The sequence below is a fragment of the Gobius niger genome (genome assembly GCF_951799975.1).
Source record: "Gobius niger genome assembly, chromosome: 11".
Classification (NCBI taxonomy): Eukaryota; Metazoa; Chordata; class Actinopteri; order Gobiiformes; family Gobiidae; genus Gobius; species Gobius niger.
The window spans coordinates 13,057,017-13,079,537 of record NC_136862.1 but is presented as its reverse complement, the minus strand read 5'-3'; the positions used below and the strand labels follow the sequence as shown (position 1 = coordinate 13,079,537).

The window sequence follows — 22,521 nt, the reverse complement described above, 5'->3', positions numbered from 1 at the left end:
TAATCAACGTCCATTATTGTTGTAATGAAAAGGGAAAGAAATGCAAACAGCACACTTAGGTAGTGAAGCATAGGTACTCACCCAGGCCCTGTTAGACTTGCACTTGTAACGAAAAGCAAAGATTAAGATGACAGTCAGAATGACTATTACGATGGTGAGCACGATCCCGACATCATAATGTGGCTGGAACAGAAAAAAAAAACACTGCTTTACAAACTTCTCGCAGGCAAGTGTTTTTACTGTGACAGCTTTCTGTAAAATCCCTCACCCATTTGGTTTCAATCTTAAACTCAATTCGAACCATTGCCTCTTCGTTCTTGTTGACCAGATCCATCAACTCCACAGCATCCTCAGCTTCCACCAGGACCACAGGGCGAGGGAGGGAGTCTGCGTCTCTCAGCTTTGAAGAAAAATCACACATACAAATTACACCAAGAAGGAATGAGCAATTTGAGTTCACCAAGATAATAACCACTCAACGTTATTCACTTTGACCATTAAAGCTGAGGTACACGATTTTTCTTTTCTTTCCACCCTGGTCCTATATTTTAAACTCAGCAATTTGTGAAAGAAATGTTTTGTTTAATGCGTTGTTAGTATTTTAAAATATTGCTTTCCCCCCCCAATCAATTTAGCAATCCACTTTCATAGCGCCCGACTTTATTTTGGTTGACAAGGCTGTACATGGACAAGAAATAGAAGGTATTGTAAAAGCTAGAGGGAAGTCTGGAAGTTTATCCTCCACTATCTCTGACTTACACAACTCGAAAACACAAGAAAACAGGTTGTGCTGCTTTAACCTCTTAACCCCCGCCTTAACCAAGTGCAGTCCAGCTTTGCCACTTTCTTGACTTTTTTTTGCTTTTTTGTTTCGTTTTTGTCACTTTTCTGTTACTCTTTTGTGGCTTTTCTGTTGCTTTCCATCACGCTGTTTTGTCACTTTTTTTCGTCCTATTTCTGTAACGTTTTTTGTTGCGTTTTCATTGTTAAATTTTGTTACTCTTTCATTATGTTTTGTCACTTTTCTGTTGCTCTTTTGAGACTTTTATGTTGAGTTTTCATCACACATTTAAGAGTTTAAATTGTGGGTATGAGTGGGTTGTTGAGAGGCCATGACAAAGTTTTAGACCTGTATGTGTGAGGGTGGATGAATGAATGAATGAATGAATGAATGAATGAATGAATGAAAGATAAGCGTCGCTCACCTCAACAGCTGCCTTGGCATCGTCACTGACATCGAAAATAACAGCCTGGGCTCCTTTCTCCAAGGCCATGCGAGCCTGAAAACAAACACAAACCTTGTCAATAACTTAGTATTTACTTAATAACTTAATAATGTTCACATTTCAATATCACGCTCAACATAAGAGTTGTATTGATGTGTTCATCCACTAGATGGCAGTCGCATCCTGATAGTCAGGGTTGAGTGACCTGTTCAAAGTGCACTTGTATCTACAGGCCACACTGACTGAAAGTGCTTTTGGAAAAAAACAAAGCTGTGGCACATGGTCCTTAGACAAACTGTACAACTGTAAGAAAATGTGCGGAAATATCAAAGGAATAGATGAAGTAGCGTTAGGATTGTAAATAAAGGCTGTTGATGTCAAATAAAAACAATAGGCACACATTCAATGAAAAATAATAAGTTTTCAGTTACATAAGTTTAGTTTTGAGTCGGCTAAATCCATTTTAAAGAAAATTGTATAATTATTAAGTCATATTTTTAAATTATTCGCACATATTATTTTTGAGTGAGCCAAATTTTAACATTTTAATTGTTGCTACATTCTTTCATCAATCTTATATTAGACATAGGAAGTCATACATCCTTTATTGCACAGCTCTGTGAAGGGAAACGACATTACACTACTAGTATGGCTAAACAATATCACAAACTAAAACAACTAAATGCATCATTTCAAACTTTCAGCGTGCGTGAAATAAGTATAATCACAAGCCGGGAGAACCACTGCCCACTCTTTTCAGTCGCACTTTTGCTCTGCTGTGCACGATCACGTGACCCGCTGGACCAGAGCACTACCAACAAATGTCTGTCTTTTCATTAACCTCTCATCACGCTCCCTCAAGAGCCTGCGATCTGCCAGCACATAATGATGATCAGTTTAAACAGTTAATCGGCGAGGTCAACTACTACACTGCCATGAGTCAGGCGCAAAGAACTTGACACACTTGGGAGCGTGCGTCTCTGCCAAGCATTAGCCCGATCCAGGAAAGGTGAGGATAAACTCATAGAAAGCAAGACGATTGCGTGCATTGCTAAAAGCGCCAAAAGGCTTGCATATCTTAAGTTTTGGGTGCATTCACAGGCATTCTATCAAGTTCACTCCGGGGAGGTACGGCTTGGCACTGACGGGTCCGCGGGGGTTAAATAAAAATTAACATATCCTCTTTGATCTGGCTTCCAACTCTGGTGCAACAGCCTATAAGCCCTGTTTCATCTCAGCAGTAATTGTAGTACGTGCATGGGCCTAAAACCGGGTGCGGTCACATAAGTTTTAAAAAGAGAGAGCGCTGGATGCTCGACATGTGGAAATTTGCTTTACCTGGGGTTCAAAAGTTCCCAAAGCAAGTCCTCTAATCGTGGCGCAAAAAAAAAAAAAAGTAAGGGAGCTGCGCTTGTGGGCCAAAACAGACACAATTAGTAGTTTTAAATAGCCTTCAAGAGTTAGAAGAGAAATCCTATAGGAGTGCGTTTCGCAAAAGGGACGGCTTACGGCGTAATATGGGCCGATTTGAGTTGACCCATTTGCTCAAACATGCTCCCCTGTAAAACTCAACGCTTTCCATTTGACAAAGCTCAAGCAGAAAATGTCAATTAGTTCAGTCATATATTCGTATAAAGGGTCTTCTTTTTTTGTTGCTTTTTCATTGCTTTTTTTCGTTGATTTTTTTTTGTCATGTTTTCGTCGTGCTTTTGTGGTTTTGGTCACCTTTTTGTTGCTTTTCCAGCACGTCTTTTTGTTGCTTTTTTGTCGCTTTTTGTTGTGTTTTTGTCATGTTTTTGTTGCATTTTGTTGCTTTTTCATTGCTTTTTTTTCCTGCTCTTTTGTTGTGTTTTCACCACATTTGTGTCACTTTTCACTTGTCACTTTTTGTGGCTTTTTTGTTACTTTTTCATCGCTTTTGTTCATTGCTATTTTGTCGCGTTTTCTCCACATTGTTGTCACTTTTTGTTGAGTTTTCATCTTTGTTTTCGTCGCTATTTTAATGCTTTTTTTTCTCAAGCTCTTAGATTTGGATAAAGCTTGATTGTAATACAACCATTCACAACCTTTATCCAAATCCCAACTCAATATCACTGCATTTTACCATTTCTGTGTATAACATTGAAACATCTTGTCCCCAGTTACCGCTGTATGTTATTTACCACCATGTTATTACTCTGTTGTTACGCTAACAAAACCTGTAGTTCGATATTAAGGCTGGATGATGTATTATTATAATTATTGTCGACCTTTTATTGGCACGGAAACTAACTCTAGTCTGGTTTGACAAGCCACGACCCAGACAACATTTGAATTTGCTCCGTTTGCATATTGTAATATTGTATTTCCCTACAAACCGATGTTGCATAAGCTCGAATTTATCCTATGAATCGGAAATCCTCATCATTTTAACAGACGGATGGAGGGATTTCAGACTCTTTCAGTTAAAAATTGTTGATCTACTGGTCTAAAGAATAAAAACGACAGTAAAAAAAAGAGGAATGAAAGTCCAGAAATGCATCGTTTATCTGTCATTTATTGAACGTATTCTTCACAACTGCATTAGCTGCAACCAAAAACAAAAATGTTCTTTGTCTGTTTTTCTTTTTTTTTTTGCCATGTCTCAACTTGTTTTCAGCGACGTGTGAAAAAGCGAAACAAAAAATAAAATCATTCATGAATAATATATTTCTGATTGTAATGAAATTTTTTACACAATATCCCCAATTGGAAATACATTTTTTGCTTGGAAGTTACCCTTTTAAAACACCATAAATTCTGCATCTATTGTGATCCGAGCAGCAGAAGACATGGCTGTGGTTAAGTAAACACCCGTCCCTAATGAGCTGCAACTTGAGACGGCATTAAACACTATCTGGCAATCGGCGAAAACAATCCCGGCAGAGGAAATAGCTGTGGTTTACTGAGGTTTACGGCGCGGACGTCACAAGTGCAAAACCAACAAACAACACAGCGACCACAACATCAGCTTGCTTCTAATTTTAACAGCGAGCGGCGATCAGAGCTCATTCAGGAGGAGAGGTGTCATGGCAGAGACGAGGGGGGGGGGGATGTTTGGGGAGCCGGACAAGTGGCTTCGACAGAGGGAGGGATTGGTCTGTGCCAAAACAAGCTGCCACAAAAAAACACACACACACACCTGAGGCAAGAAGTCGACCACTAGGCAACACAGGTAAATGACTGCACCTCATATTTAGAGCAGGATTATCAGACTAACCACAGATGATGAAGAATTACTGCTGTCGAGTGATATGGAAATTCAAAAGCCATTAAAAAGTACAATAATAAAACCTCATGAATATGCTGGGATACCCTGTTTTTCCAGTTTTCATAATGATAAAAAGAGGAGGCAGTGGGTGGGACACTGTTAACCGAGTCCCTAAATTATTTCTAGCTTTCACTATCAGTGTTGGGTGTAACATATTACAAAAGTCACACCCAACAAAAATACTTCTTTCAGTAACTAAGGAATAGAACATATTACTTAGACAATATAGTAGCTCGAGTTACAAGTGCATTCAAATGCATGAACAAAAACATTTCAAACACCCCCAAATAAAATTAAAGCAGTACTAAGTAACTTGTTTACCTTAATAAATCCTTTCCGTCGTCCCTCTAGGGGTAATACAAGTGTTAATGGGATGATTGGGGGGGTCTTTCAATCCCCCCCTGGTGTCTCTGGCCAGAAAACCACAATTGCAACTTTGCTGCCACCGGGTGTCACCAATACACACTAATGGAATCATGAAGAAGAAGCTAACAGGCTAACGGGCAAAGCTAACTGCGGGCCAGCGCCACTTAAACAGTATTTACAGCCAAGTTTGAGTGAAAAAAGTTATCTCCATTGTGTAATTGGTTGTACAACATCCCGTAGCGTAGTATTTACTCTCACGGACAATTAATGAGTAAAAAAAACGCAACATTCTACGACACCTGCAGTGGCGTTTGTGGCCTCTAGGGGCATGAGTTACTTAGTACTGCTTTAAGCACAAAATAATCATGTTGGACACTGGTGTATAAGATCTGCAGTTGCGTGTAGTTAACGCTGTCAAAACAAAACACAAGAGAATGGGGGAAAGCAAAGGAAAAGGAAATCTTTGACTGCACTTTTGCTTGATGGCATCATTACTATTTTCATTACTATTATTTGTTTGTTTGTTTTGTTTTTGAAACAGTAATAATTAATCCAAACATATAAAGTTTTTAAACTGTAACTACTAATATAGAATATATTACAATTTTAAAGTAACACTGCTCACTACACCTCCTACATGTTTGGACTGTGTCATGTGACATTATTCCCACAGTGTAGACTTAGACTTGTCTTTCACAAAGGCTGTGTTTACAAAATACTAAGTTACTTACTCAACTAAAGTTAAAACTAGTCAGCACAGCAGTTAGTCGAGTGGTTAAGGCTGCTGCCATACTACATATACATATTGAGTGAGTGGTGGTGGTCGGAGGGCCCGATGGCGCAGCTTGGTTGCCTGGCTTCCGTTAGTCTATCCCAGGGTAGCTGTGGCTACAATAGTAGTTTACCACCACCGAGGATGGTGTGAATGAATAATGCAATGTAAAGCGTCTTTGAGTGTCCAGAAAAGCGCTATATATAAAACCGATGCATTATTATTATTATTATTATTATTATTATTATTATTATTATTATTATTATTATTATTATTATTATTATACTCTGTTTCAACCTGAGTCCTGGTTCCAACAACTTGCTGATTCTTTCTCCCTCCTCTTCACCCCCTTCCACTGAGCTGCCCTGCCTAATAAAGACCATGGGCCAAAAACCCTTAAATAACTGGTACACCAGCTTTCATAAACAAACGAATCGTCAAGCAATTTTTGTTGTTAATCATCCAATAAAATAAACTGCCATTTAATAAAGCTATTGATCGATCATGGCATTATCGCAAAACACCACATCATCACAACATTAGCCAGTTTGAGTAGGTGCTCGGTGGATGAGCTCTAATCAGCTATGTGGGAGCTAATGAACTTAAAACACACAACTTTATTAAGAAAATTCATCAGAATATATCCAAATATTCACACTGGTCACTACACTGCAAAAAGTAATCAACTAGATTAGTTTAAAGGTCTCGATTTGAGCATAATAATTCAAATGTGGGTAGTTTTGACTTGTTAAGATGTGCTGTATTTCACTTGTTCTGAGATGTTTCTGACTTACACTTTTCGTCTTTATTTCTAGTTATTTCTTATCCCATTGGTAGTTTTACTTTCTTATTTCATGTGAGATTACATTGCAGTCTGAAATGTCTTCAAACAAGCAAAGTGATCTTGGTCAGGAAAAAAAGTCGAAAGCAAGATACATTTCCTCAATTCAATCAATTAAACCAATGCTTGAAATAACTTTTTGTAGTGCATGAAGCCGATTAAACCTCCATCGTACCTTTAAACTCTTTTTTACGAGCGGTCTATATACATTTGAAAGTGATTTTTACTTCCGAAAAGCAGGACAGTTTCGGAAAAGCAGGACAACAAGACCGGCCACATTAGTAAATTGCACGGCGTTGTTACATGTGTGGGAATAAAGAGTGAGAGTGAAGGGCTTTGAAGGAGGAGGAGGAATGCTGCAGAATGACTGTGTTGGTGCATTAAAAGTGTGTAATGACAGAGTGCAGAGGGCAAGTCCTGCTCTGTCATTTCTGCGACCGAGCGCACTGGAAACATCAGGCACACGCACTGGGACATACCGCACAGCCTTTTTCTGTAATGCTGTGTGCCCTCCGCTAATACACAGCACCCGGCACTCGAGAAAAAGTATGACAAATGATATCTATCAATCTGCAAAACCGGAGTGCAGAGGAACAGGCCATTCCTGACATTCGAAAGATGAGGGGAATATGAGGGGAATAACTGTGAATTTCTAAAGTCTGTGAGAGATGCTTCAAAGACTTCTTATTCCCTGATGGCATGGGCATATTCCAAGATGACAATGCCCGGTTTCATCAGGCTCACACTGTGAAAGAGACATCATTTTCACACCCCAGAGGCCAGATTTAACCCTATTGAGAATCTTTGTGATGTGCTGGAGATGGCTTTGCGCAGTCGTCACACTCTCCCATCATCAATACAAGATCTTGGTGTAAAAATAATGGTTGGGCAGAATATATGTATTGTGCAGTGGGAGGGAAAAGTGAGTTCCCCGTTTGAAATATTACATTTCTGCCTAGCTTGGTCATAAAATGTGGTCTGCATAAAGGAGGTTCACTTACTTATTCCACGCTGTCCTTTTGAATGTTTACATGTAATGACCAATAACAATAGGATGGAATGTTTGTGTGGTATTAATTTAAGCAGACACTGTTCACTCATTCTTGTGATTTTAGTAAAGATCAGACCACATTTTATGAGGAATATAGGCACAAATGTAAGAAATTCCAAACGGTGTACTCACTTTTTCCTCCCACTGTGTATCTATTTTGTGTTCAAGAAGTAGAAATTAAAACCTTTGGGGCGCTACATGGGAATGGCTGGCAAATTACTGGTAGGACATGTCTGAGGGCCGAAAACAACGCAGTCGCCCTAATATGGATACGGAAGACTGATGGACAACTGCTTATGTCTTTGGCCTTGAGGTCAGAAAGTAGCAAGAAACTTACCAAAACAACAATACTGCGCAGATCTGTATAAACTGTCAATGTCTATTTGTGTCTGAAAATATGTTTCTCTATATAATGCGTGGAGCACAATCTGTTCTACTATGTCATAGCTATAAAAAAAAAGTGCAACGTTATTATATTTAAAAGCTAAATACATGTAAAATTGAACTCCTCTAAGTGTTGTTTACCTTGCTGAGAAATAGTGTACTTAAGTCTAATTGTGTGTGAATTACATGTGCATCTGTGTGTGGTGCCCGTCGCTGACTGAAGGGTGTGGTCGCCTGGGTATACATTACTCACTGGGGCGCTTTGATGTGGGCCGCTGCAGGGCCAGAGGCGGGGCTTAGAGAATGGGGCGAGGGGCGGGGGGTGTAGGCGGGCATGTGAGGGCAGGTGAGCAGCTCCGGCGCTCTCAGGAAAAGTATTGAGCCTCAGGGGGGTGGGCCTGAATCACACACTTCTGCTTTTGTTCCCTTTACCTGCTCCTCTTTGTGGGACATTACGGTAAATCCACAGACAGGCTCGGTGGAGAGGAACAGGATACGGTTACTCCAGTGGCTCACTTTTCTTACTTTTCATGGCGGCGTGTTGCCCACTAACCATGAACTCTGAAGGTCATGACTTAGGTGCGGTACAGGAGTAGTGCATAAAGTCTGCGATTTATAACACCTAATTGTGTTCAACCAGAAGAGATGTGAAAATGACGGGTCTCTTCTATATTTTTGATAACTGGATCTCTATGAAAGCGCTTGCAATAAACATGGCAGATTTTGCCCATTGTGTTGGCAATGTAAGGAAGAAGTAGTTGTTGGAGAAAAATAGTGGAGAGGACAGATGAAAAGGCAGGAGTCTGGATGCCTTATGCAGGACACATGAACTCAAGTCATTGCGTCTGACCCTTCAAGAACACATAAAGAGGGATAAATAACCTCTGTTGTGCGTCACACTGATATGCAAGCCATAACATACCCAGTTGAGAGCCAAAGTTATGGCTATACAATAGAGATGCTACGACCGTACAGCATGGTCCAATAGTGATTTAATTCGATCCTCGAACAGTAGTGATATACTGTAAGTTGAGACAACAAGTGCTAGAGAAAAAGTACTAGAAATACCATTGAAATTCTTAATAGGAAAGAAGTGTCTGGGGTGAGGAAAGTCTGTCGGAGTCCCTGCGCAGACTTATGCTCTTGTGACTCAGCCCTAATAGGAAGATGAATGAATGAATGAATAGAATTTGAAACAAAGCGGTCAGGGAGTATCATGCAGTATCATATCTTTTTTCCTTTTCTGTGTAGATTTCAAAATGAAAATTACAGCAATTCAAGCTCAGCTTTCATTCTTGTGCCAAGCCACTGGAAAACTTGTGAACCTGATCCAACAGTGTGAAAGCAGAGGGGTCATTCGGAGAACACCCTGTACCACCACTCAGCCCGCCCCTCCTGGAGCTTTCTGTGGTCGGGTCGTGACACACATCTGAAGCGCAAAGGTGACATAGGGGGACCCGTGTCACCTGATACACTATCGCTTGCTAAAACACATCTTTAAACATGAAAGCCCCGCGTGGAGGGCGCCTGCTGCCCGGGGGCCGAGATGAGACTGATGTTGCCGATGGTGACAGCCGCCATGATGGAGACAGGAGCCCCACGCACGCCTCAGATCACCTCTCTTTTCACGGTGAGCCTCAAACGCCTTGCCGCTCATTAGTTAAGGTCAGCTTTCCACACTGCATTACAAGTGTGCAACGTATGTCAAACACAAGCATGCGCAAGCATTGTGTACCGAAAACAGCACTCCACTGGGCACACGCCAAAGACACACAGGAGAGCTGTATGGAGTCAGTAACTATATGACACAGGGTTGCAGGGTTGGATTAAGGCATAATAATTCAAAGAGAGGTTCATGGCAAGGAGTAGCTTCATCAACATTAATACCAATAATACAAGGTGAATAATCAACATGGACCTTGTTGGTGATACACATCATTTGGTTCACAATGTTGTGCTTTTAGAGAAACTCTGAGGTGATAAACTACGAACAGGGAAAACTGACTATTTATGCAGGTAAGGAAGGTGAGGTGCCTTGCCATGACTCAACACTGTCCCAATGATATCACTAAACCATGTCTAAATCCAGACATGAGGAAACCCCTTGATCGGGAGTGAATCGCCAACTTCCTTTTTAAATCCAGTAAGTCCAGTTGTTATATATTTGTTGCTGTTTGTTAGAAGATTAAATCCTCTTCCATCAAAACTGTACGTACGAAAGCCTTCTGTCTTCTGCTTTTGAGTGGATACAGAGTTTTTGAGCAATCCGAGGTATGAGCACGTCAACACATTCCTTCCGTTTTGATAAGGCAATAACCACAAGAATGAAAAGTGTCCTGCTAAAAGTGTCCCACTATGTGACCAGAATAGATTTTTTTCTTTTCCATCCCAGGGCATCCGCAGTGAATCGGGGGAAGCCAATTAGAGGGCCTTCCCGCTCTTTTAAGGCCCAGATAATGTTCTTGTTTTCATAAAGCATCCTGTTATTTAATCAGGCCTGTAAGCGAGAGGCTGACACCCCTCCTGTAGCCATCATTCCTGCCCGGAGCCCTCCATCTCTCTCTCAACAGCTCTTGTAAGCCTCCAGGAATTCCTTCTTGGAACAGGCGGTGCAGTAAGCCATGTCTTTATTCAGGGCAAACACGCAGGCACAAACAGTCTGCAGATGAGCGTGAAGCGGGAGAGGAGACATTTTTCGCTATAAAACTAGGATGTATAACTTGAATGACTCCGTATACGAGACCAAGCAGGACTGACGATATGCTGTAGCCTTCTGGTTCTTTTTCAAACTTTCTTATCCTGTTTGATCATCAGCCAATTCTGTGCGTTCCTTATTATTCATTCGCAGTCAGAGCTCATGTGCCTCCTCGTGTAACTCTTTCTTCAAGGCCAGGGATGGCAATATGAGAGTGCTACTTTTCGAAACATCCCACAGCAGAGCATCTCTTCTCATGTCAGTCCCGTAGCACTGAATGCACCATGAGCAGAGATATGGGTCGGTATGGATTTTCCCAATTATCCATGCCCAATAACCGGTTTATCAGGCCGCGTAAATGCCTAAATAGCCTCATTGTCCGTGTCCGTCCCGTGAATCTGTTTTGTCGACGTCGTGTCAAAAGCCGGAGAGGGGGCACTTGGCATGGACCCACCTGAGTCAGACGTCTTCACACTTTAGACAAGAAACACACTTCTTCTAAGTTTTGAAAGCTCGCTGCTCGCTTGCCAGGGGGGGGGGGGGAGTAAGCACAAACCTTTTCTTTTTTTATTCTTTTAAACTTTCACTATGCCTTTGCCCAAGCCTGCGGCACGTGAAAAAAAAATTAAGTGAGAAAGAGTCAAGGGGCAATGGGGGAAATGTGCTTTTTATGGGAATGTTTCGCTTAATCTCATAAAGGCGGCGTGAAAACCTCCATCTGTTTGCAGAGCGCTTCAAAAGAGGCTCCACATGCCTCCGCTTGCTGCTATAGAAAAACAACATTCTAATGCAGATCTTTAAAAAAAAAGGAGCGCACAATGAGAACAGTGGGACGTGCCAGACGAGAGGAGGCGAAAGGAGTGCGACAACAAAGAGGGCAGAGGGGAGCAAGAGCAGGGCGGGCACCGAGGCGAGAGAAATCAAAGATACATTTGTGTGTGTGTTTACATTGGGCCGCGCTGACAGTCTGTGGAGTCAACTGTCAACCTGCAGTTAGGAAGAGTCATCTGGACTTGGGAGTTTATCTTTCGCCTCTCATGCAAGAAGCTTCATCAGGACTAGGGCTGGGGACCGTTACATTTTTTCCGATATCGGTACTTTAACGATACTTGGTTTTCGATACCTATACTAAATTGTTTGTCATATAGAACCATAAAACAGATAAATAATGTTTATTTATTCCTTTCCCTTCCATTTCAGTTTGTTAGCATGTGTATCATTTGTCTGAGGTAAAACAACCAAGAAACTGCCTTTAATGAGAAAAGTGCAGAAAAAAATCAACTTTCCAAGCCTTTCTCATTTTTTCCCCTCAATTTTTCAAAACATTTTTTTAAAATGTTTTTCCAAAAAATATTCCCAGTTTTTTTTTTCTTCATGTTTTTGTCCACTTTTTTTTCTTAATTTTTCCACAATTCCCAAAAAATGTATGAATTAAAAAAAATCCCTAAAATGTCCCCAATTTTTCTACTTGTTTTATTCCCCAATTTAAATGTTTCCCCACGTTTTCCACTCACACTATATTTCTTTTCGGTACCTGTTTTCGATAATTTTAGTTTTTCGATACCAGTAGTACCTAAACCATTTTGGTTTTGTTTAACGGTGCCCAGCCCTAATCGGCTCCAATGATCTTCGTTTGGCAGCCGACCAAGTATATCGATCCAGTAGGAGGGGTTTGACTTGGAATGGTGCCAGAGCAAGATGAATTCCCATGAAAACCCCGGTGACTAATCCTGTTGCGGTTTTTGCAAAAGGCAATATTCACGACAACAGCACGCACTAACAACACGGCAAGAGACAAACAAATAGAGGAACATTTTTAAAAACAAAATATTTAATTGCTTTAGTGATTTGTTGTTTAGCTGTAATCGGCAAATGTTTGTGGGGTTCGGTGGATTTTCTTACAGCAGAGAGTTCATAATGGTCCTGAAGAAAGCAGCTTTGTAAAGGTAAACAAACAGCTAGCTTATGAGCTAAAGACATTTGAGACCTACAAATGTCTTTTTCTGAAACACTGAAGAGCCTCCACACCTGCAGCACAGTGGATGCGTCACAAGAGGCGCTACAGGAAACAAGGAAGGGACAAAAGGGGGAGGTATCCGGGCAAGACTCACAGGTACGCAACACATGCCTTCTACCCCTGCTAGTGTTTTGGCTCATGGACGTTCACTGGAGAATAAAACAGATTCATTGCTTCGGTTTCCCCTACCTCGATAAACATGCGGGTCATGTTGGCCCAAAATGGCGGCGCGGCTCAGTCGCAGCGGCTCAGGACCTCAACACAATTTCGCTGTATGACAAAGCACTTACTCACTTACTAATATCCCCCCAAATGTCTGTCCTTATTCGAATAATACAAACCAGAGCTTTTCCAGGTTGATATTACTATGCTTCAGAAATGTGCACTGTAATATCAATCTGGCCTTTGCTTGGCTACCACAGATGATGAGTCACAATTTTTTGAGTCCAAGTCATCCTCAAGTCCTCATTGTTTAGGTTCGAGTCCTAGCACAGGTCCCATAAGACAATTTCAAGATCGATGAAGAGTTGTTTTGTTATTTTCCAAGCAGTATCCTCTCAATGAACCCCCCTATGAATTCTGATGTCTTATAGCTACTCTTAAGCTTAAAACCATCATTTAAAAGCTTGTTTACAATAGCGTATATTCAGAGGGTGATAGTTCCATGGACTTGGACTTGGACTTGGGAGATAAACCAGTCTAATATCTATATACCCCAGTATGGGAACCGATTGCCTACAGAAGTGTTGAAATGCATGGGCTTCTTGTATTAGTTGTCGATGCTTTTAAATATGTTAGTGCGAACTTGTAAACTTGTAAACTTACAACACAAACTAAACAACACAAATGTGATCGCAAAATATTCTCATTTCTGATATTGGCGGTGCGCTGTGTTCTGTGTTCGCCACCCCAATCAATCATCTCATTCACCCCCCTCCACCTTTGAGTCCCGCTACATTCGTCTTTGTCATCGCGAGAGGAATTCACAGGCTGACCAAAACATTAACCGCTGTATTGACGAGATGGTCCCTTCTTTCCTTAACAAGTTCTCATTGTATAAAAACCCTTTCGGCAAACTCATTGATCCCATAAAGCGTGCTAATGCTTTGATCCGGCAAAGGTCCATGAGATCTCAGCTCTTCCTCTGCACACCTCCAGGCTTCTTCCTCCTCACTTAACCGGGGCAAGACTGGGCCCGATCCCCATCTGCACAGCTATTTTGACGAGCCGCCCCAGTGAAGAAGAAGAAGAAGGAGGGAAAAAAAAAAAAGAAACTCCAGGGTTGAAAACTTCTGGAAGATCAAAAGCCTAATACAGCAGTAATAATAACTTAGTGCCCTATGAACGGCTCATTCATCAGGGAGAGGCAGAGATACAAGTACAGTTGTAACTGCAGGGCCATTACACACTCATCATATGATCCTGCCGGCCCTCCCCGTGTGGAAACATATCTTAGCTTTGCAAGAATGGGCATAAACAGGCAAGTCCCACATTCAGAGCCAGTAGATTTGAAATATGTGAAAATGAAACCGTGATACATAGAGTCACAAGCAAAAAGACCACCTACATTTAAGTATCACAGAGATTAATCTTTCTTATTTACAAAAACAAATGAACAAAGGAGAAACTGCGGCTGAGCTGTGTTGGTGTAATTGTTTTGCTCCCGGCTAAGGGTTGGTGTGTTGTTTGGGTGTGATCACTCGCTGGAGGTTCTGCAAACCTGTGTGAATTCGGCTTGTCTTTCAACACAGCGGTGCGCGCTCCAGACGTTGTTTTGCTTCATACGCGTCAACCTTTATGCGGCACGCTGTCCTCCACAGGCACTCGAGATTCCCGCAATATCATGTGCATTTTAAAAAAAATGCTCCGTAGTCTACTTTATCTCACCCTTTTAACATTAGGCAATTGTCCAGATTTGGCATTCAGTTGATTTAATCTGATATTTCTGGAAGAACGAAAAAACATGCTCTGCTCTGGGAGTTTTCATTAATTTACATTCCCATAAAAATAAAAAAAAACAGAAATGTTGCGTATTATTGTCATACACCATTATCAGCAATCAACTTAACAACTTAATTACTGCAATCATCAATGGGTGTGATCCAGAGTTCAAAAACAAGGCGTTCATTTCAAAGACGGAAAGGAAATGTTTCATAATTCTGCTGTCGAAAGTTATAATAAAGGTAATAAAAGACAGATATGGTTATAAATGGGACAGATGTTAGTCTCTGTGGCCAGTTTGTCACAGGATGAGAGTGCATGCCTGTTTCTATTGACTAACTAAATAAAATGAGTTTAACATTAGTTTTATATTGCCACGACTCAGAAAGCTGCTCCATAAAGTGATCAGCATAAGATCCGTCTGCCATTACAAAACGAAATGACACAAAACAAACAAAAATCTCATACGATTTTACTGATAACACAGGGTTCATTGTGTTTTATGTATCAATTTCACTAAAGTGCTGACAGATGCTGGTTTTGTGACTTATAATGTTTCATACTGTGTTTTGCAAACTTTCAATAACAGTTTGTGATACCTGATATTATTACTTATAAAAAAGACTTTGTTATTAATATTTTACCATGACAGTGAAGTCTGATTGTGCACCGGGGTTGTTCCTTAAAGGAGCTATCCTTCCATTTTCCATCCATTTTCTTCCGCTTTATCCGGGGCCGGGTCGCGGGGGCAGCAGTCTCAGCAGAGACGCCCAAACTTCCCGATCCACGCACACCTCCTCCCAGGTCCCCCCAGGTGTTCTGGGGGGACCTATCCTTGATTTTTTTTATTCTGTTATTGGAATAAAATTGGTTTTGTCCTTTAGTATATGGTAAAAGCAGACATTTATCCCAAAAATACTGGTTTTAAAGCCTTTTAAACAGTCATAAAATGTCAGGCTAGTAGGCATATTTTACAGTGACAGTTTTCCTCCCTGAAAGTTGTGAAACCTGGTTTAAACTCAGTCCCTGTGATGAATTTTGATGCATTAGGAAAGTTTGAGATGAGTTTGGACCAGAAAATAGCAATTTGAACGCTGTTTCTTTGTACAATCAGGTATAGCTCCTTTAAGTGTCTTTATTTTATTTCATTTGCAACACTAACTGTCGCAGCATCGAGGAATATTAGAAAATAAAGTCAAATAATCAGAGACTCTTTGAAGTAATTATTCTCTTTGATCAATGACTTAAAGACTGATTCAGAGATTATTGAGGATTCTGACCCCGTGCTCTCGCACAAACCCTCTCCAAACCGGTTTGGGATGGAGGTATTTTAATAACAGCAATTTGGCACCGGCCTACCTCATCTGGCCTGTGTCTGTTTATGAGCATGTCATATGGGGCTATTTTTAGGGCCAACTCCTTCTCTTTTTTCCTCTTCGCGCTCTCTGATCCGCGGTGCCAAGATGCGACGACAAGCTGATGAAACCCTGACCCCGGCGCGCTGCCTTTGAAGTGACACAAGTGAAAGATGTGGAGCAGCGACGCCTCGGGACACAAACACTTCCAAATAGCAGGAATACATGCGGGACAGGCGCGGAGGTGCTCGCCATTGGAAGGAGATAAACAGCCCGGGCCAATGAGGCTGGAGGAGGCCGTGTCAGAGTACGCAGCTGCGAGAGGAAATACAATGATTCTTTACGACCAGCAATGTTACAGTGATGTGTTTTTATTTAGTGGTTTCAGAATAAGAATGTGTCGACTTTACACACGTACAATATGTTCACTGATTCATTATTTATTCATTTCATATGGACGCAATAATAGCATTGGACAAATCAGTTACATTGTTTTTAGTGTGATAGCAAAACTGCTGATTTGCAACACATGTACAATATTTTTAAAGGTAAACAATACAGCATCGGACGTCTGTCGTAGCTGTTCATGTCGGTCTGCAGTTTTAAGTCAGTGGGCGCAGAGTTACCAATACCAAAATTACAGGATTTTGTACATTTTTGTAGAACACAGTCCCCACTGACCAAGGCTCTGGTGGAGGGTCTGCGTGAGCCCTGACCTAACAATTAGAGCAGAAAACAGCAGCAACACATGACTGTTCAAACATTTAATAAAAAAAAAAAAAAAAAACAGCAAACCCAGGCACTCCAAACAAATATGCACAGCACAAGGAAGTACTTAGAAGCTATTTAGATGGCCGAGCCAACACGTTTCGACCATCAGGGCTTAGTATAGTATAATATTTAAAAAACAATGTCAGAGAACTAAAATGTAGAAAGTTTTCCGAAGTAAAAAGTGCGTCATACAATTTTTAACTCTTTTTAGCCGTTTTCTGGCGGGAATATTAACTTATTTATCACACACAAATAAAGTCAAGTCTAAATCGGGTCCAGTAGAAGCAAAAAAAATTGCAGTTGTAGCTAGCGTTAGCATGTAGCATGATTAGAGTTTTCTCCCCTTTGTTTTCCCCTCAACTGCTTCAAACATGACCATATAAGGGCGATTCCAGAGATGCCGTCTGTATCTATTATGTCTATGAACGATATCACAGTGATGCCATCTCATCATGACGCAAAATAAATATTCTATTTGCAGCTATTTGTGGGAGTGTTTCACTTAATTTATCTATTCAAAATAGTGTGAGCCCCAAATCTGACATTTAAGTGAGAGAATGCTGCATGAGGAAACAATGCACATATGACTCTGCAGCTGATTTTGCATGTGCTACATGTTTTGCACATGAGCAAACGCTTGGTAAATAAATGTTTCTGATCATAAAGAAGAGGGAACCCCTGGATTACATCATAAAGACTTTTGACACACTGTACTTATTGTAAATGTTTTACTAAAGAGTGCTGCACGATATCTATGTTAAGAATGTAGAGTGCCGGTGCATACGCAGGGCACTTACCTGAGTTTACTTACTTCCCCTTCCTTCTTGCCTAATAGCGTTTATGCAAATACATCTAATAATAAATGTTTAAAATGAGAGTGTTTCCATTTGTAAAATCATTAGCCTTTACACTTACTAAAAAGCACACACAGACTTGCCGTAACAAACCAACAACAGGTCGGCTTGTGCACTTGTATTCATAGTTTGAAAATGTAATTAGTGCAATGAGCGTAGCTGTCTTTCATCCCCAGATGTGCGGAAGATAAACGCTGGCTTTAACATGAGTGAGCCGCTCAGGACATTCTTGGCGCTCCTCGGATGCAAACACTCAGGTGACGTTCCAACGTTTCTATTTTCGAGGCGCTTTTCCATCCCGGTGTTTGTGTTCAGAAGTTTTGCGGCGAAGCTGTTGACACACTCACATCACACACATCACGATCTCCACCGCGGGGCAAAGTCCCCACCCCATGTGCCATTGCGGTGCGGAGCCAGAAAAAGGGAAGTGCAGAAGAGTGAGAAAACTGGAGTAACAAGCTGCTAATCGCTAGTAGCTGGGAAAACAGCGCAAGCATCTGAAAACATCCAGATTGTATGTACGTGCCGAGTCGCTGTTTAGCTTAGCAACGCTGGCAGAGAGGCAGAGGACAAGACACGCGGATGAGAGAGGCCACAGCTGGGGCGTGCCATGCTCCCGAATATCCCAGAAGGCAAAGCAGCAGAGGCTGGAGCAGGGCGGGAATTTACTTTTTACAGGATTGCAGAGGATGTGGGCATCGTTTAACAAGGAGGAAGCCACTTAAACTAAGGGTTCAGGATCTCAAACTTATCACCACACATACCACTTTATAAAATATGGATGCTGCAAGTACCACCAAGTGACAAAAAAGTGTAAAAAAAAAGGACCAAAAAGTGTCAAAAAAGTGTCAAAAAAAGGACCAAAAAGTGGCAAAAAAGTGTGAAAAAAAGGACCAAAAAGTGTCAAAAAAGTGTCAAAAAAGGACAAAAAAATGTCAAAAAAGTGATCCAAAAAAAAAAGACGAAAAAAGTGGCAAAAAATTACAAAAATGTGGCAAAAAAGTGGCAAAAAAGTGACAAAAAAATACAAAAATATGGCAAAAAATGACAAAAAAGTGGCAAAAAATTGCAAAAAAAGTGACAAAAAAGTGGCTAAAAATTACAAAAAAGTGGTTAAAAAAAATGACAAAAAAGTGGCAAAATAATGACAAAGTGGCAAAAAATGACAAAAAAGTGGAAAATAATGACAAAGTGGCAAAAAATGACAAAAAAGTGGAAAATAATGACAAACAAAGTGACAAAAAAATACAAAAATATGGCAAAAAATGACAAAAAAGTGGCAAAAAATTGCAAAAAAAGTGACAAAAAAGTGGCTAAAAATGACAAAAAAGTGGTAAAAAAAAATGACAAAAAAGTGGCAAAATAATGACAAACAAAGTGGCAAAAAATGACAAAAAAGTGGAAAATAATGACAAACAAAGTGGCAAAAAATGACAAAAAAGTGGAAAATAATGACAAACAAAGTGGCAAAAAATGACAAAAAATGACAAAAAAGTGGCAAAATATGACAAAAAAGTGGTAAAAAAATGACAAAAAAGGGGCAAAATATGACAAAAAAGTGGAAAATAATGACAAAAAATGACAAAAAAAGACAAAAAAATGACAAAAAAATGACAAAAAAAAGTGACGACAACAACGAAAAGCCCAACACCAGTCGTACACATAACACTTGCTTGTTCCTCCTCTGCCTGCAGAAAGCAAACTCACTGCCAGGGCGAACATCGCACCTACAGCCTCTGCCGCTCTCTTACGTCTCACTGATGGAGGCGATGACAGCGCGGGTCAAGGCGACAGGCGCAGGTCGTGATCCAGAGACCGGCCCGACTTCTAAGCCAAAAGACTCGCACATCAAACGGTCACGCGTGGCTTCAAGTGTATTTAAGCATGACTGATTATTATTAGACTGTCACTGCAGGTTAAACGTGCTTGCTTACACACTCGCCTGGCCTTTTAGTGGATTTTTTTTTTTTTTTCTTAAAGCAGGAATGTAAGTGAGGCGCTTTCATGTTTATCTCCAATCAAAGTGCAGGGAGAAAATATGCAAATGATTGACAGGTTCGTTTACACACAAAACCCGACGCACTTAAGGGGAAGACGTTGATGGATGATAAATATATGGGTCAAATGTGGAGACTTAGAACAGGGGGGGGCAAACTCACACATACGTATAATGTAAACAGCAAAATTCAATCAATTAATAACATAATAATAACAATATGAGCACTGGGATTTTAAAATAGTGCTCATTTGGTCATTGTCATTGTAGCCTAATAATAACGGCTTCCACTTGTATTGCGCTTTACAACCCTGTGTCACAAGTTTCTCAAAGTGCTACCACGCGGCTTTAATGTGTTGTTTATATCCTGATCTCACATGCTCCCTTCTGGACATGCGCAGAATTCTTCCCTTTTTTCACCTCTTACCACCCGCCGGAACCAAGTGCATTTCTTTCCAGTTTGGCTCTACCCAAATCTAAAAGCTTCTCAACTGGAGAGCAACAGTGTAATGCCTCATTTAAAAGCTAAGACCTACAGAAGTGGTCGCAACATGTTTTGTTTATTACTATTTTTTTTTTTTTGAGACATTTTTCTGTTTTTGTTTTTTCCATTGCTTTTTTGTCGTATTTTTGCATTGTTTTCGTCGCTATTTTGATACATTTTTTTAAGCTTTTAGTTTTTGGGTAAAGCCAAACTAGAGAAAATGCGCTAAGTTCAGGTGGGGGTTAAGACATTAACATTTTCGCTGTATCTAGTGGCTGGATTCTGATTATTTCTTTCAAAATTCATAATTTCAAACAGGAACTTCTTTTCTTTTTACATTTTCAGAAATGTTTGCTCTACAAGTCGCGGGCCAGATTAACTCATCTCCCGGGCCTGATTTAGCCCATGGGCCTTGCATTTGAAACATAGAGTATGGCTGTGATTAGTTCAAATCAATGCAATCACAGTTCTCATGCAAATACTCTATACATACACAGACAGCTGGATTACAAATAATAGTTTTTGTTCCATTCGCCCTGGGGCACATACACGCTCATTTCAAATACATGAGCTTGTTTTATTTTATAGTTGGATATGCAACTTCAGAAGAACAGGATTTGTCCACGCCTGCAGCAGAATCCAGAGAGAGTCAACGTGAGGACTGTAACATCAGGGAAAGTCTTCTGATATGAATTACATTACAACAATAAAGTGTGAAGCGCGAGAAAGACGTAACAATCTGCACATGCAAAAGTCCAGTGTCGTGGTCTTCCAGTCTCTCACACAAGCAAAGCAGATAATGTCAATCCGGAGAAAAGGTTGCACAGGTTAGCAAAGCCACCTGTGATTCTATTGATTTGTTATGTAACAGATAAGCAACACTGAAAAACTAGGAATAACCACCGAGCGACTTTGCCTAACCCATATAGTCCAGAATAGCACAGGCTGCCGGACTCTGAACTCTCATTCTGCACGTTCACATGGTGTGTGAGGATAACATGCATGATCCTGGTCATGCACTCCCGGTTTGGACAAATAAGCTCATTCTCTTCAATAAAGATTGTACTATACTGAGAATAGGGGTTTACAGTTAAGGGAAAGTTTGCTGTTGTCAGAAAGGTCGGAAAGTCTAGACAAAGTTCAAAGGTCGTTGATCTTTGTCATTTGTTTAATGATTCTGATGACTTGTGGATATCAAAGTTGCAGTAGGGGAAACTTGAGCTGTCTGGACGTCCTACTTATCTTTGCATTGATATGGAGCACTGAAGCGGGGGCTAACTTTAGCAGCAAAGGAAATGAGAAAGGAAAGTCCAGAACAAACAGAAGAGACAGGCCGTAAGAGTCGCTATAATCAGCACAGTGTCCAGGACAAGATGGACAATCTTTCCATACACTTGTCAACTCTTTTACATAAATCATGTCCTGTTAGAAAAGCTGGAGGGTCTTGAAGGTTTAGGTCAAGGCGCTGAAGTTGCCCTCTAGTGGCTGCACAGTACTTTCCGGTACACACTGTATAACAGGGGTAGGCACTGGCAGGTTTGCTTCATTGTGTGAACCAGACAATTTTAGCCCAAAGTAAAGCAGTACTTTCTACAAATGCCAGTGTGGCTCATAATATATTGCCTAATAGGGTGTTCTGTTTGAAAATTTTACAGTAATTGACAATATTTCTCAAATGTTTAGAGTAGTTTAACCTCTTAGCCGCTGCCTTAACCGAGCACATTTTCTCCAGTTCCTCTTTACGCAAAACTGAACTGTTTCCATATTTTTTTTGGTCATGTTTTGGTCCCTTTTTCATCGCATTTTTGTCACCTTATTATTGCTCTTTCCTGGTTTTGTTGTTGATTTTTTATTGCTTTTTCATCACTCTTTGGCCGCGTTTTTGTCACTTATATTGTTGAGATTTCGTCACGTGTTTGTCACCTTTTTGTCGCTCTTTAGTCACCTTTTTCTTGTATTACTGTTGCTTCTGGGGCACATTTTTGTTGCGTTTTTGTCGCTCTCTTGTGGCGTTTGTTGCTTTTTTAGACTCGTTTTCAGCTTTATTTTTCAAGTAGCTTTTAGATGCGGGTAAAGCCGAACAGGAGGAAATGTGCTCGGTTCAGGCAGGGGTTAAGAGGTTACAATGGTATATCTATATTATTATTGCAAGCAGAGTTTGTTTCCCCCTCAGCGCCACTTCAGCAGTGTTTACCATAGATATATAAAGGCTAGATGTCTCATACACACTGCTGGCCAATGGAGGGCAACGTCCGCACACAGCGGCCATCTTGCATTTTCTACCGATCTTCAAACGGTTTAGTTTGTTATAAACCTCAGAGATGTAGGTATGACACTGCATACAATGAATAAAGAAAGAAAATCTTTACTTCAACATGTTCCAGCATTCAGAAGAAGAAACCAAACTGTTTGTAAATCTGTGAAGATTTCAGCGAGATAAGAGGATTTGTGATCAGTCACTTACTTGAGCTCGCCAGAA

At 40.6% G+C, this 22,521-nt stretch overlaps 1 protein-coding gene across 1 annotated transcript in view; it reads right to left on the bottom strand.

Moving 5' to 3' along the window:
- Nucleotides 1-22,521, bottom strand: part of rnf43 (ring finger protein 43) — an 87,870-nt gene that overhangs the window by 4,097 nt on the left and 61,252 nt on the right. The window contains exons 3-5 of the mRNA XM_079565837.1: nucleotides 1,206-1,280; nucleotides 269-400; nucleotides 82-183 (exon numbers count right to left, since the gene is read on the bottom strand). Of these exons, the coding sequence (XP_079421963.1) occupies nucleotides 82-183; nucleotides 269-400; nucleotides 1,206-1,280 (309 nt within the window). The remainder of the gene's footprint in view (nucleotides 1-81; nucleotides 184-268; nucleotides 401-1,205; nucleotides 1,281-22,521) is intronic.